The 16,096-nt window shown below is 56.5% G+C and overlaps 1 protein-coding gene across 2 annotated transcripts; it reads left to right on the top strand.

The window, feature by feature from the left end:
* Positions 1-3,300: 3,300 nt before the first annotated feature.
* LOC144334552 (uncharacterized) lies at positions 3,301-15,671 on the top strand. 2 transcript variants are annotated; one of them, XM_077964797.1, is made up of 5 exons: positions 3,301-3,590; positions 8,491-8,594; positions 10,372-10,785; positions 12,979-13,913; positions 14,576-15,671. In XM_077964797.1, the coding sequence occupies exons 2-4, from the start codon at positions 8,549-8,551 to the stop codon at positions 13,113-13,115; spliced, it is 597 nt and encodes a 198-aa protein (XP_077820923.1). In that variant the 5' UTR covers positions 3,301-3,590; positions 8,491-8,548; the 3' UTR covers positions 13,116-13,913; positions 14,576-15,671. The 2 variants fall into 2 exon arrangements, with proteins under 2 accessions (XP_077820923.1, XP_077820921.1); XM_077964795.1 differs by lacking the exon at positions 3,301-3,590 and adding an exon at positions 8,010-8,387.
* Positions 15,672-16,096: the final 425 nt, after the last annotated feature.

Below are 16,096 nucleotides of genomic sequence, written 5' to 3'. Positions count from 1 at the left end.
CAGTAAGACAGGAGAAGGGAACAGCCCAGTAAGGGAGCGGAGGCTGGAAAGTTGCTGCTGGGTCCTCGTCCTCCGTCCCGCTGGCTCCCTGCACAGGCACCAAGAGGGATCAGAGTCCCCACCCCTGGGTAGGCCCTACACCCCCGCCCCCACCCTCTGCTGAGCCCAAGCCTCTGCAAGTCCCTGGGGACCTGCCTCCCGCACCCTGACCGCCTGCTCCTGTCTTTCCTCACTCATGCCTCTGCTTGGGGCTGGGCTGGCGTCGTCCCTTCCCAGATGGATGTGTTTTAACATTCCACAAAGGAATATGTTTCCAAAAAATAGCAATTAGGCCGGGCAAGGGGGCTCATGCCTGTAATCCCAGCACTCTGGGATGCTGAGGTGAGGATCACCTGGGGTCAGGAGTTTGAAACCAGCCTGGACAACATGATGAAACCCTGTTTCTACCAAAAAATACAAAAATTAGCCGGGTGTGGTGGTGGGCACCTGTAATCTCAGCTACTCAGCAGGCTGAGGCAGGAGAATGGCTTAAACTCAGGAGACGACGCAGGAGAATCACTTGAACCCAGGAGGCGGAGGCTGCAGTGAGCTTGAGATCATGCCGCTGCATTCTAGCCTGGGTGACAAAGCGAGACTCCGTCTCAAAAAAAACAAAACAAAACAAACAAACAAAAAAAACAACAAAAAAATCAGTAATCAGATGGCAAGATATCCTAATACGTTTTCACATGAAAATATAAATTATAAAACAACACTGTGATGTGACTTAGGAAAAACAAGTGTTGGCCGGGTGCGGTGGCTCACGCCTGTAATCCCAGCACTTTGGGAGGCTGAAGCAGGTGCATAACTTGAGGTCAGGAGTTCAAGACCAGCCTGGCCAATGTGATAAAACCCTGTCTCTACTAAAAATACAAAAAATCGACGGGCATAATAGCGGGCACCTGCAATTCCAGCTACTCAGGAGGCTGAGGCAGGAGAATCCCTTGAACCTGGGAGGCGGAAGTTGCAGTGAGCCAAGATCACACCACTGCACTCCAGCCTGGGTGACAAAGTGAGACTCTGTCTCAAAAAAAAAAAAAAAAAAAAAAAAGAGAGAGAGAGAAGAGAGAGAGAAAAGAAAAATCAAGTGGGTGGTATATGTGTAGAAGAACATAAAAAAGACCAGAAGGAACCACATCTAAGCGTGAGCATGTGAGCTCTGATGATCTCTGCCGAGGTTGCCTGTGGTGCCCTAACTGTTCTCTGCTTTTCCGATTGCTTTTGCAACCAACATGTATTATTCTTATGAGCAGAAAAATGCCCTGTTGTGCACATTTGGGATAAGAGAAGGGTGCTGCAGATGAGGAGAAGACAAAGGGGTGGAGTGGGCCAGCTTCTCTAGTGTGGCATCTTCTCCTCTCCTCCTTGCCTGGCTGCCCGGACCCTGAGGGTCACAGCCTCCAGCCACTTGGCTTGAACGCACGCAGCCTTACCTTCCCCAGAACGCGTACGCACCCTCCACTTCCCTCAGGACCTGCCACCTCCAAACCTCTACCCCTGCTGGGTCCTCCCCTGGGCCACCCTCTCCTGCCCAGCTCAGCAGGTGCACGTCTTCCTAGCCTGGGGGGGTGCTCAGAAGGTAGCTCTTTCAGGAAGCCCCTGGCTGGAGAGACCCCACCTTCCCCGGGCTCTCCTGCTGCCTCCTCTGGCCTCTCTGGTGAGCTGCCCACTCTCTTCCTTGAGTCAGAGTTCAAGGTGTGGCTGTCTTGCCTGTGAGGGCAAAGTCTGCACCCGACTCCTCTCGCTGGCTGTCAGCTCCACAAGGTGGGCGGGTGCTCAGTAAACATTACTAAACTCATCAGCCCCCTTCGGGCAAACGGGACAGTGGGGCGAGGCCTGGCGTGGCTGGAAAAGCAGTCTGGATGCCCCAATTGCGGCTGGCTCAATGGCTTTATCTGACAGCCGTGGGCACCAAGACAAAGAGGCGTTTCCTGGCTGCCTTGGCCTCCTCTCTCCCAGGGGAAGGCAGGGTGACATGGCAAGCCTGGGCCACACAGCTAACCCAGGCCGGAGCCAGCAGCGGTTCCCAACACTGGCTAGGGCCCTTCCGCAGACCTGACCCTGAACACATCCCAGGACCCCGTCAGCTTCCCAGGGAGAGTTCCCAGGAGTCTGTGCTGGTGTGGACAGGAGCTGGGGGCCCTCGGGTGTGCGGCTGCAGACATCACGGGCACTCAGAACCCTGACCAGAGTCAATGTTGTTGTCCCCTTGGCATGCTGGGAAAAAGTGGCTTAGACAGGGCTGGAGGGTTCTCGACCCTTTGTATCCTCTTCTTTGAGTCTGCGTCTTGGGAAATTGAGAAGTTCTCTGAGAACTTCCCTTCACCTGACAGTCCCACCCTCAGGATGCAGTTGAGGCGCAGTCTGCACCCCTCAACGCTCTTCTCTGTGAAACAGTAAGGAAAGGTATGCAGACATCATCATCCAGACTGAATTCCTCCTCCTTGCTATGAATCGTGGACCAAAGTGTTCAGGTCACCACAGTGATGACTCTGGTGCTGAGCCGGCACTGGGCAGGATCCGAAGCTTGGATGGAATGCCGGCAGGGGCCCTGCTGACCTCATCATGTAGAAGAGTTTTGGAGAGGTCAGGAGTTGCCAAGGGCCTGCAGACAATGCAGTGTGAGGAGGAGAGTGTGAGGTAGCACAGGCCTCTCTGATTCCGAGGTTCCCTTGAACTCTCAGGATTCCCAAGGAACCCTCAGGTCGCCCCAGTGCCACCCAGTCCAGGGACAGAGCCATGCCTGAGTGCACAGCTCGCTAGCAACTGTGTGCCAGGTGCCAGGCACCTACAAGTGTGCTGGGCATTGGGCTGAGGTGGGGCTGTGCTGGCAATGCTATAGACAGCATGTTCACACCAAGCACGGCTGCAAGCCCAGGACCAGCTTCCCTCCTTCCCTCAGAGCAGCCACTGGGGCAGCCAGTGTTACTAGCGTTTCCCATTTGACAGATGAGGAGGTGCCAGGAGGCTGTGCCACTCAACCGACCTGGCGGTCCACACATCAGAGTCCACACTCTGCCACCATTTGAATGGGGCTTGTGATGGCTGCCCTCACTCAATTCAGGGGTCCCCACCAGAAGCTCTCAGGCCGCACCCTGGGACCTCAGATACACTCTGGGCAAGTGGCAGGGGCCCTGAAAGGTCCAGAGTCCAGCCAACTTCAGGTCTCCCAGGCAAAAGGAGCCAGACCTCCCACACACCCCCTCGAACCCAGCAGTCACTGCAAGAGGGCTTCTCTGACAATCCAGGCTGATGCAGCTCACTGTGGCAAAAGACCTTCCCTGAACCAGGTCCTCACATAGAGGCCCATGCAGCTCTCTGGCAATGCTGAGGCTGTGGGCAGCCATAGACACTGGAGCTCCCGCCCTGTGACAAGTGCCACCCCATGCGGAGGAGCCAAGCCCAATGAACACCCCAAGGCAAGAGGGAAGAGCTCTGTGGGGCAGAGGGCAGCCTGAGCATCTGCAAACAGAGTGGCTCACAGAGAGGCCCTGGGGACACCTGCAGGAGATCTCTACAGAGAAAGGGCTACACCAGGCTCCATCCAGCAAGTAAGGTCTCTGCCAGCTTTGAGACTGTAAGCCCTTTAGATAGGGAGGGAGGGAGGTGGGTGAATGGATGGAGGGATGGATGGATGGTAGATGGATGGATGGATGGATGGATGGATGATTGAATGAGTGGTTGGATGGATGATTGAGTAGGTGGATGGTTGGATGAGTGGATGGGTGGATGAGTGGATGGATGGATGGATGGATGGATGGATGGATGGATGGATGGATGGATGAGTGGTGTATTAGTCTATTCTCATGCTGCTAACAAAGACATACTTGAGACTGGGTCATTTATAAAGGAAAGAGGTTTAATGGACTAGCAGTTCCACATGGCTGGGGAGGCCTCACAATCACGGCAGAAGGCAAAAGAGAAGCAAAGGCACATCTTGCATGGCGGCAGGCAAGACAGCGTGTGTAGGGGAACTCCAATTTATAAAACCAGCAGATCTTGTGAGACTCATTCACTACCATGAGAACAGTATGGGGTAAACCGCCCCCATGATTCAATTATCTCCACCTGGCCCTGCCTTGGACACTTGGGGATTATTACAATTCAAGGTGAGATGTGAGTGGGGACACAACGAACTATATCAAGTAGATGGATGGATGAATGGATGGATGGATGAGTGGATGGATGGATGGATGGATGGATGGATGGATGATGAGTGGATAGATGGATGAGTGGATGGATGGATGAGTGGATGGATGAATGGATGGATGGATGGATGCACGGATAGATGGATGAGTGGATGAATGGATGGATGGATGGATGGATGAGTGGATGGATGAATGGATGGATGGATGGATGGATGCACGGATAGATGGATGAGTGGATGAATGGATGGATGGATGGATGGATGATGAGTGGATGGATGGATGAGTGGATGGATGGACGAGTGGATGGATGAATGGATGGATGGATGAGTGGATGGATGGACGAGTGGATGGATGAATGGATGGATGGATGGATGCATGGATAGATGGATGAGTGGATGAATGGATGAGTGGATGGATGGATGGATGGATGGATGATGAATGGATGGATGGACGAGTGGATGGATGAATGGATGGATGGATGGATGGATGATGAATGGATGGATGGACGAGTGGATGAATTAATGGATGGATGGATGAGTGGATGGATGGATGAGTGGATGGATGGATGGATGGATGGATGATGAATGGATGGATGGATGAGTGGATGGATGAATGGATGGATGGATGGATGGATGATGAATGGATGGATGGATGGATGGATGAATGGATGGATGGATAGATGGATGAGTGGATGGATGAATGGATGGATGGATGAGTGGATGGATGGATGAGTGGATGGATGAATGGATGGATGGATGGATGGATGGATGGATGGATGGATGGATGGATAGATGGATGAGTGGATGGATGGATGAGTGGATGGATGGATGGATGATGAGTGGATGGATGGATGAGTGGATGGGTGGAAGAGTAAGTGGATGGATGAATAGGTGGATGAATGAGTAGGTGGATGAATGGATGAGTGGATGGATGGATGGATGGATGGATGGATGGAAGAAAGGAAGAGAGAGAAGGAAGTTACACTGATTGATTTATATAGTTCGTCATACCAGAAATTTCTGCAGACTGGGTTGCTTACAACAGATGTTTCTTCTCTCACTGTCCTGGAGGCTGGACATCTGAGATCAAGGTGTGGCAGGGCTGGTTCTTCTGCAGTCTCTTTCCTTGGCTCGTAGACAGCATCTTCTCCTCGCATTTTCACAGGGTTGTTCCTCTCTGTGGGTCTGTGTCCTAATCTTATGAGGATGCCAGTCATATTGAATTAGGGCCCACCCTAGTGACTTCCTTTTCATTTGATTTCATCTGTAAAGATCCTATCTGCAAATAATGTCACATTCCAGGGTCCTGAGGGTTAAGACTTCAACATACTAATTGTGGGGGGATGTGATTCAGCCCATAGCACTAAGCTCTCACAGACACTTCGGAGGTCCATGGAAGGAGGGAGCGTGGGTACTCAATGCTTCCCAGAGTCCCAGCAACGCTGCCCAGAGCAGGTCTGTGCAAGGGAGGGCAGTCATCTGCTTTGCCAGGGTCTGGAGTCCCCTTCTTTCTTTCATCAGGACTCCACGTCCTCTGCCCCATGGCTCCCTCTTTCCAAACTTCTCTCTGGCCAGGACTTACACTCTGCAGCCCACAGTCTGGGGTGGAATTCCACGTCCTCCACTTATTAGCTGTGTGTCTTTGGGCCTGTGACTTAACTTCTCTGTACTTCAGTTTCCTTCTCTATAAAGTAGGATCAGGATATGCCCTACCTCATAGGTTTTTATAAGGATAAAATGAGGGACATTCACAGGATATTGGAACAGTGCCGACCCCTAGCAAGCACTAGGTCAGTGTTTGCTAAATAGATGAAGAAACCTTCTCCATGGGTAGGCTGAAGGTAGAATAGCATCAGGACCTGTCTGTGACCCAGGCTCGAGGGCTGTGGGCTCAGAGGAGGGGAAGAGCCTGCTGTGGTCAGGCCCACATCCAGAGGGGGCTTTTGCTTAGCAGAGGCTGCTGGCCAGGCAGTCCCAGCCGCACCCCATTTTATGCATATTAGAGAGAAATCCAAGCGTGATGGTCTGCAATTGTCCCGTTTGTTTACAGCATTTGTTGGAGCATATTTCTGGCAAGGAAGCTGACAATAAACCAAGGTCCGGGCCGGCCCGGCTGGTGGGCAGCAAATGAAGACAGCTGCCGAGGCGGGTGCCTCCCGGTGGGCTGGGGCCGGAAACCAGGGGCTCTGTCTCAGGCGCTTCAAAGAAGAGCCTTTGTCTAAGGCAGCCGAGCCAAGGGCCCCGCGGGGGCAGGCTGGCTGGGGCTCTGGGTGATGCCCAACTCACTCCACGACCCCACACGGGCAGCTCCCGCTCCCCGGGCCTCAGGTTCCCAACTGCGAAGCAAAGGGGAACTAGGGCCCTATGTACCTGCTGTGAGCCCCGCGTCAGCTCCAGGGAAGGGAGGGTGCTCTTGGGGTGCCGCCTCACTCCCTAGAGCCTGCATCCTGCAGCTTCGAGATAGAGAGAGACCTCAGAACACTCAGCCAAGAAACAGACAGGCCAGGGCATGGCCTCCAGACACGAGGTCATGGGAGGAGAGTCAGGGCCGCCCAGTGAGAGGACACAGAGGCTCTGTGGGAGAAGGGAGGGACAGTCGCGGCATGGGCACACGCAGACCTGGCAGGAGGATCTTCTGATGGCCACCGGGCCTGCACCCCTGCTGTGAGCCCAGAGCCCCATGCACCTGCTTCTTGTCCACCTCCAGAAGGATGTTGCCTTCTGTACATCCTTGTTGAATGGTGTCCCAAGGGAACTCTGAGATGCCACTTCAGGTGACTCCCCTGCCTCCCAAAAACAGTTACTGAAGGCGTTTTTCACAAAGGACGCCTCATGAAGCCACAGCTTTTAAGGACCTCTAGTGTGAAACGGGAGTGTTTCAGGCATGAGAAAAGGCCCAGCAGTTTCTGGAAGGAGAAGAGGACACTCCTCTGACTCCGCCAAACGGGCCTGCCCTGTGTCGCGCTGGCCCATGCAGCTGCCGAGCCCGGCCGTTGGGCAGCACTTGGCGATGGGTGGCCGTGGGCAGGTTCCCTGGGCTCCTGGGGTCTCGTCTTCAGTCTGTACTTTGCACTGTCCTCCTCCCGCTGGGTCAAACCCTGCACTCAGGACCATCTGCAGGTCACCTCCCTGAAGCCGTCCACAGCACCAGAGGCTTCACTGGTTCCTCTGTTTTCTCTGAAGGCAGAGAATCTTCTAGTGTGTGTGATTTACAATGATTTGTGTCCCGGTTTTATCTGCTACAGCTGACCAGTAGTTTGACACAAGCGGACTGTGCTCAAATCTCTGAACCACCCCCACCACCACCACCGCTCGCCCCACACCTTGTCCTGAGCTCGGCATGTCACTGTGTACAGGAAGTGGGGGGCGGGTGGGAATTCACGGCCAGATCCTCCAAGTCAGGTGCTTTGCACACTAAATCTTACTTGACCTCCAAGCAAATGGGTGATATAGTGCCCAGGCCACAGACGAGGACCCAGAGAGTCAGAGAGGCAAAGGGTTTCCCCCAGGAACATAACGGAGTTGGACGCAGACGCTTAGGGTTCCAAGGTCTTCTCATCCCTTCTCAGTGAAGGTCAGCGGCAGGGAGAATAAATGTGCTAGGGGCTCAGGAATTCTCGGAGTCAGGGTTGATGATGCCACTGACCTTGCTGGACTTAACATTCATTCAACAAATATTTGTCCTAGACACCAGAAGAACCAGAGGAAGCTCCGCCCCTAGCCCCAGGTGCCTGCTTAGGTGCAGGCAACACTGTTGATAAGGTGGGACCCTCTCGTGGGGACGTGGGCTAGAGGGTAGGCATTGCCCATAGGCTCTGGCTTGCTGCAGAGGTGCCTCTTGTCTGGTGAGGGGAGCACGGGTGGGGGATGGGGCTGGCCCCAGCCACGACATCGTCTGTGTCACTCAGCAGCAGACTGACCGGCGCCTACTGCCCGGCCAGCACTGCTGACCCCTCTGCCTGCCTTAGCCAATATTTGAGGTCAGGAGGCAAGTACAGCATCTGTGGGCAGGCCACCTGGCCAATGGGGTTCCCCTCCGGGCCTTCTGCTGCCATTCTGCTTCCTGAAGCCAGGAAGCCCAGTTCAGGGGCTCCGCCAGGGCTCCCGTGGTCCTGCCTGTAGCAGGGAGGTAGCAGGACCCCCTTGTTTAGCCTCTGCTGCATCCTTAGCTGCAGCAGGGAGCCTGCCAGGCAGGTGTGGGGTGGGTATCTCTCGCCGAGGACCCCTAGGCACTCTTGTGTCAGGGTGGTGCTATCTGAGATCCTGGAGGCATCTCAAATGGGGACCCTTTCTTAACCACACAGACAGGCAGGACAGCGGTATCTTCCTGCATGACAGAAGGGGAAACTGAGGCCCAGGGTGATGCAGCCTGGGACCTCCCAAGCCAAGGTCCAAGCTCTTACCTCAGGTATGGAGTTCCCATGATAACCGTGGGTCACTGCAGCCCCACTGCCGGGCCTGGGGTCTGCACTGTCACCAGCATCCCCAGGGACTCGAGGGATGGCACAGCTTTGGGAAGAAATCCTGCCCGTGGTGAGGTCTGTGTCCTGCCCCAGGCAGACCATCTCAGCACTAGATGTTAGCCAGCTGTGGGCCATCTGGGGGAGCGTCTGAGAGCCGGGCCTTGAAACTTGGCTAGAGTTTGGTCAGCACCACGAGGTCCACCTGCCCACTGGAGCCTCCACGTTCATCTCCCCAGGTGCTGCCTGAGTTTGGCTTGTGATTCCAAAACCAGGTGAAGGCGCAAAAGCCGTGCTTCAGCCGCGAGGGGCCCATGGGCCCAGGAACGCTTAGAATTGAGCTTGCTCCAGAGAAGACACGCAGGGCCAGGGAAGGTGGAGGAGCAGTCGCCCTCCCCTCGCTGTCCTGGGAGGTCTTCCTGAGGAAGGTGCCATCTGCTCAGAGACTGAGGATGAGGAGAGAGGGCACAGCCTATGGGGACAGGGGAGGGGCCTCTCCCAGTCCCAGGGATCATCTTCCAGGAAGGCCCAGCCCATCTGAGGAGCTCCATACGCCCCCGCGATGGGTGGCAGGGCTGGGGCTCTGTGGCAGGGCTTTGAACTGCCAGCCAGCCCCAGGACGGCTGCCTGGCTGTGTTGCTGGCCCTCCTCCTGGCGCTGCCCCACTGTCCCCGAACTGGATCCAGGCAGACAGGGAAATGTGGATGTCAGCTCTGAACCACCACATTCCTGAGGTCCTCTCCGGGCCCGGAGCTGCGCGGTCTCCTCTTTCGCGTTAACCCGAAAAGCCGTGCTGGGGGGTCCTGGCCCCCCCTACTCTGCCGCCTCTGCATTCCCTGCCCCTGCCAGCGCGGCCCAGCCAAGGCTTGCAAGCGCATTCCCAGGGGGCCTGGGGCGGCTGCCGCCTCCCGCAGGCGGAGTATTTTGGGGGCGTCCCCTAAATGAAAACAGGGCAGGAATGCTGGAGGCCACACCGTGTCCCCAAGGCTTGGGTGCGGTGCTTGGAGCTGGTACAGAAGAGGGAAGGGGGAGGGAGGAGGAGAGCGGAGGATGGGAGGAGAGAGGGGCCTGGAAAGCCCAGGAGAGCCAGCTGGACAGGGTGGGATGGCATGGGAAGAAGAGGGAGCCCTGTGAGGGCTGCAGGGCACCAGGGGCCTCAGAAAAGTCACACGCGGGAACCAGGGTGGAAATCTCGTCTGCCGTGACGCTCACCCTCTCTGTGGCCCATTTTCTCATCTGTGAATTGGGAGATGGTGTTTTGAGGTCCCCACGGGGCAGGGCCCGAGTAAGGGCTGACGGGGAGCTAGGCTTGGCCTCCGCCCTGTCCTCAGGAAGGGGCCGTGTGGTGTACACGTGTGCTGGCCCTGGTGGTCCCCTTGGGGTCCTGGTCCCCATCAGTCACCGCACTGGGCCTCCCTGTGGCTGATTCTTTGTGGGTCGTGGAATTTCTAGTTTTAAGGGGACCCGTGTGGCACAGCAGGGAGCTCCTGAGTGGCAGCAGGGTGCTCCCCAGGCAGGTGTGGGTGGGCGTCTCTCGTGGAGGCCCCCGAGGCACTCCTGAGTCTGGGTGGTGCTGTCTGAGCTCCCAGAGGCAGGCCCTGGCTCAGGCAGAAATCTTGTCTGAAGGGAATCTTGTCAGATGCCTCCCACTCCGACATCCCCATCTCCTTCCCCACAGTGATAGCCTGGTAACCGGCCGTGCCTCTTTGTCCCTAGTCCTCCCAGGTCCCTACATGGGTCAAGATGGGAGCCGCCTTGAAGATCTCCATTCTGCAGAGGAGGAAACTGAGGCACAGACATGGATGGAGGGAATTTGCCCAAGGCCCTTCGGCCTTCTGGGCCAGGACCCCAGCCCCAGCCCAGTGGCAGGAAGAGGGTCTCATGCCGCCCCCCCCGCGACCCCGATAATCCTGCATGCACGGCACAGGCCTCGGTCCTCCTCTCCCCTGGCCTGGTCCCACCCTAGTGGGCCCGGCAGTGGGGCCTTCCATCCTGCCTCTGTCACTGCCACGGAAGAACATCGTGACGCATCCCGGGCCTCTGTCCTGCAGGCCAAGGGGGACTTCCCTGAGCACAACCACTCACCACACCCCTGGGTCTGGATCCCACGCAAGGACAGGCCTGGGTCCCTGGACCAGGGTAAGAGGGAGACACAACAAGGCCCAGAGAAGTTGACTGACTGCCTAGGGTTTCTGGTCAACGGGCAATGGAGTCGTTTTGACACCCAGGTCTGGCCTCTTTGGTCTGCAGCAGGCAGTGTTGGGAAGCAGGCTTGGGCCCCCTCCAGCCACCCCAGTTGCTCCTCTGAGCCCCTGAGGTGGGCATCAGACCCAGGCCTCTCCCATGGCAACAGGAGGGTACAGAGAAGGAGCCTTTGTCCAGCCCTGGAGAAGGCCCTGCTGGGCAGGGGCAGTTAATGGACCTGCCCGGGGTGGGCCCCACACAATGGCATGTTGTGCCACCTGTTGGGGGAGATCATCGTGCTTGCCCATCAGGGCCCCATCGCGGGGACACACAGCTCATAGGTGCAGACCCACAGTGGCTGCCCAGGAGCCAGGGCCCTCCAGTCTGAGAACACAATGGCCATCAGTCACCAGCACGGCACGGGGCCCTGGGCATGGGGAACCGGCAGGAGAGGGCCGACATGAGCGCCAGTGGCACCACCAAGACGCCCAGGCTTGGAAGGGTGAAGCCAGCCTGGCCCAGCCGTGCACAGCTGTAGCCTTGACACGCACCTCTCCTTCCTGAGCCTTGGTTTTGCATTCCCACAGCGGGGCCAAAGCCCCCTCTGCCACACCTGCCAAACTGTGGGAGAGATGACGGGAAATCAAGGACGAAAAGGTTCATGAGAAAGAAAGTGGGCAGATAAAGCTGCAGAAAGGTAATGGGAAGCTAAGCCTTGGTCTAAGAAGCCCAGTGAGAACCTGCACAGCATGGCTGTGGCCCCCAAATGCCCCCTGGATGGGAGACAGCTGGACCAGGCCTCACATGCCAGGGAACAGTCCAGGGGTCTCTCCACCGCAGACCACACTGTGACCCCGGGCACCTGCTCCCCACTTGGAACTCGTTTCTCCGAAGCTGAAATGAGGGAGCTCAAGACTCCCAGACCCTTCCTTCTACCTCCCTGGACACCAGAGGTGGCTGCCGTTGGGCGCTAAGGACGCTTGACACAGAGGAGCCCCAACATGGGCCGAGAGGGGCCCTGGGCGGTGCAGGCCGCAGTGCCCTCCCTGTCCTGGCAACATGCAGGGACCCCAAACCTCCAGCGAGAAATCACTAAAATAGCCAGCGGCAGCTTTCCCACAGGCCTCCCATGTGGTATTTTTAGCCCTGGAGCCAGAGGCTTGGCTTGTTAAGAATAGCCTGGGGCAGTGGGAACGTGCTCCGGCTGCAGGCGGGCTGCGGACTCCCATGCACCGGTCAGTGGGTGCTCCAAGGGCCGAGAGGTGTCCACAGACCATAGGCTCCCCCACAGGGACAGGAGCAGTTCTCACTTGAAAAATCAAAAAGGCGCAATCCAATGCACTGGGCTTCTGTGACTGACACCCAGGTCTGGCCTCTTTGGTCTGCAGCAGGCAGTGTTGGGAAGCAGTCAGGAAAGACGGTGGCTGTCCTCACAGGGAACCCCAGTGGCCGAGCCTCCCAAGGGCTGGCAGGCTGGATTTGGCCTCCCACCTTGCCCTCTGCAGCCCCAGCCCGACACTCTCAGCGGGTGAAGAGGTTGAGCTTCCAGGGTCAGGCTGGGTGAGTGGTTCCTGCCCCAGGGGTCGGGGGGCCATTCCTAGGTCACCCAGCCAGGACCTGATGCACCCGGGTCAGCTCCTGCAGCCTGGACTGTCTGAGAATCCCTCCCCAAGGAGATGCTCCTCCATAGCACAGGTCAGAAAGGGGCCTGGAGTTTTGCGGGGGGAGCCCTTGGCCCCTCAACACCCCAGCCAAGGAGGAGCGCCCCAGCCCCTCACACATACTCCTTGGGGATTTGGTCCAGGCCCCAGGGATGGAGTGAAGCTGTCCCACCGTCAGCCCAGGCACCTCTGGGGCAAGAGGCCCATCCCTAGTCAGCCCTGTTCTGCCGCACAGGCTGTTGTGCGAGCTGCGGTCTCTGTCGTGCAGAGCGGTAAGGCTGGCAGGACTGCCAAGGCTTGGGACCGGAGGCATACACAGCCAACAGTCAGTGCTGTGAAGACAAAGAACCTGAAAAGTCAAGGGCTTCCAAGAGTGACAGAGACAGCCTTTCATCCAGTACTTCTTGACTCTGAAACCTCCCATGGCTCCCCAGTACCTGCAGCAGCTAGAAATCCAATTCGCTGATGAATCCTTGTTTCCTTCCAGATACAAACTCATCTGAAAGCATTAAAACAATGGAAGCAGGTGAGAGCAGAGAGATCCCAAGTGCAGGTGAGGTGGGGTCCCTGAGGCAGGCTCAAAAGCTGCTTCTCAAGGCAGGGGGTGCCCTGTGTGCCCTCTGAGAGCACAGCCTGCAGACAGAGTCCAGATATCTCGGGCAGGCCTTTGAGCCCTTCGTGTCAAAGCCCAGTTCTACCACTTCCTAGCGTTATACCTTCGGCCCGGTGGGAGTCCCTGGTTGCCAGTTGATGGTGTCATTGGGGAAGTCCAATGGTGGACCCCAGCACAGCAGGCGCTCAGCAGTGCAGCAGTATCATTGCTTAGCCCCACCTCCCTTTCCAGACTCCGCACCCCTCCTCAGGCTCAGAGCAAGGACTTCCCCCTGCCCCTCCACCCGGCCTCCTCACTCCCTGTGACTCTGCCCAAGCAAGACCTCCCCGTGGAATTCGTTCATTTGTCAACTCATTATGCAGCCGGCCCCCCATCCCTTCTTTTTTATCCACATTTTCTGAGGGCCTGCTGTGTGCCAGCTGCTGGACACATGAAGACATGGAAGACCCTAGGCCTTGACCTCCAAGAGCCCCAGTTTGGTGGAAGAAGCAAACAAGGAGACTGCAAAACACACCCTGTGATGGGGAGGGTTGAGGTTACCAGTGGGAGAGGCGAGCTGGCAGGGCTCAGTGGTGCGGGTGCAGGTGGGGGACCAGGGACACCGCAGGAAGGAGATGGCTAGGTTGAGCTTTGCAGGCTCCAGGGGGAGAATGAAGAGCTGGCACCTGCAATATGCCTGGAGCACAGCAGGTCAGTACAACCAGGACCATCCCGTCCTGCATCCCCACCATGAACTTGGACTTTCTGGAAGGTCCTTGCTTATCCCAGCATCCACACACCCTTGACCAGACCTGGTCAACATTTGCTTAGTAAGTGAATCAATGAATAGTTTGCTCCAAAAGGCTCCTTGGTAATGGGGTTAGCCCATGGGAAGCTGTGGGGTAAGGGAGGAGAGAGAGGATTCTGACCTCCCAAGGAGCTGGGCTGTGGTCTCCTGCTCTGCCTGGAGCCAGCCCTGGGCCCTTGGCATGAAGACCTGGTGAATATGCCAGCCCAGTGTTCTGTACCTTCCTCCTCCCTTGAGGCCTCTACTAGCCTCCTCTCACCCATTCCTGCACCTGCCACACCAATCTGTGTGGAGTGTCCACTCCAGCCAGGCCCTGCTCTATCAGCAAACTCAGCGGGCAGAACCCCTGCCCCATGGCACTGCTTCAGCCTGGTGAGACCGGCAAGGAGATTGTGAGCAAGAGGGCAGTGGGCTCTGCTAGAAGTCACAAGCGGTGCGGAGAGGAGCGGGGGCATTTGGAGCACAGTGGACAGGGATTACAGAGGTACAGGACAAGGCAGCCCAGGAGGAGGGAGCAGCCAGTGCAAAGGCTCCAAGGCAGGAGGGTGCAGAGGCCCGTGGGGCTGGAGCAGAGGGAACTGGGAGGATGGGCAGACGGGATTGGGCCTCATTCAGCCACTGGAAGCATTTTGGTTTTCCTCGAAGGCAGGAACTAGTGGGAGGCTTGGTCTCACATTTTCCCAGGATCAGCCTGGCTGCTGGGGTGAGAAGAAACTGGAGAGAGACCACGATGGAAGTCAGGAGGCCAACAAGGAGCCGGGGTAGTCCTCTGGGGAGACGTGATGTGGCTTCAGCCCCAGTGGTGACGGCGGGGTAGAGCCAGCGGGGTTCTGAACTGAGTGGATGTGAAATGAGGGAAAGAGGGACGCTGTGGTCAGCAGAATCACGCCTCCCCTAAAGATGCCCCATCCTAATCCCTGTCACCCTTGACAGTGTGACCTCCACTGCAAAGGGGACTTTTCAGGCATGAAGGTTAAGGAACCCTGAGATGAAGAGATGGCCCTGGACTGTCCAGCGGGCCCAGCGTCATCACAAGTGTGCTTATAAGTGGAGGAGGAGGCGGGGGAGCCGAGCAGATGCAGAGGTTGGAGGGACGTGCAGTTGGCTTGAGATGGAGGAGGAGCTATGAGCCAAGGAGCATGGGCAGCCTCTGGAAGCTGGAAAGGGCAAGGGTTTTTCCTGGAGCCTCCAGCAGCACCCAGCCCCGCTGCCACCTTAACTGTAGCCCGGTGAGACGGTGTTCGATTCCCGACCTCCAGAACTGTGAGATAACACGTGCTGCTTTAAGCCACTGCAATTGTGGAAATTGTCACAGCAGCCATAGGAAACTGTACAGGGGTTGAAGATGACCTGCTGACCTCCGAGCTCACGCTGAAGCCTCCTGGAACACTGTGGGTTGTGAGCAGGGATGAGAACGCAGCATGGAGATGAAAGTCGCATCCACCGGGGAAGGCCCGCTGGCATCGCAATTTCAGGGAAGATTCCCAGGCTGAAAAAAGAGAAAGCGGCCAGTGTGGCACAGAATGCCCCATGTCAAAGAAATGGCACCCAAGCCATCCGTCAGTCCCTCACCTGCCACACAGACAGCACCTTGGACCCAGCACGATGTCACTCACCACACTGATGCTGTCCACAGGCATCGCCTTGCTTTTGCGACTCTGTGAGATTTGTCAGCTTGGTTTGGCTCTGGGGTTGTATCAGAGCTGTCAGCCTAGGAACCCACCCTGGTTTTGTGTCTGTACTATTTCCACAGCGTTGGAATAAAAGGCGTTTTAACCAACACCAGGAACCCATGGGAATATTTTCAAAGGCTCTGTATCAGCGCAACCAAAGGAACACTGTTGTCAGCAATGAAATCGGTTGAGGATTCGAAGCCGGCGTGTGGTGCACGCAAATTTCCTTTTTTTTTTTTTTTAAATCAATGATTAGACGATTCCTTGGAGCGGTTTTAGGTTCACTGCAAAACGGAACAGAAAGTGCGGAGTGACCATATCTCACCTTCCCAAACACACACACAGTTTTCTCTGTGACTAACATCTTGCATCTGTGGCACATTTGTTGCAATTGGGGAACCAATATTGACCCATTATTATAAAGTCAGTAGTTGACATAAACATTCACTGTTGGTGTGGTGATTCTGTGGCTTTGGATAAATGGAGAGTGACGTGTATCTGCCATTACAGTATCATGCAGAAGAGCTTCACT

This window comes from Macaca mulatta, chromosome 14, assembly GCF_049350105.2.
Source record: "Macaca mulatta isolate MMU2019108-1 chromosome 14, T2T-MMU8v2.0, whole genome shotgun sequence".
Lineage (NCBI taxonomy): Eukaryota > Metazoa > Chordata > Mammalia > Primates > Cercopithecidae > Macaca > Macaca mulatta.
This window is presented reverse-complemented; position numbering and strand designations above follow the sequence as displayed.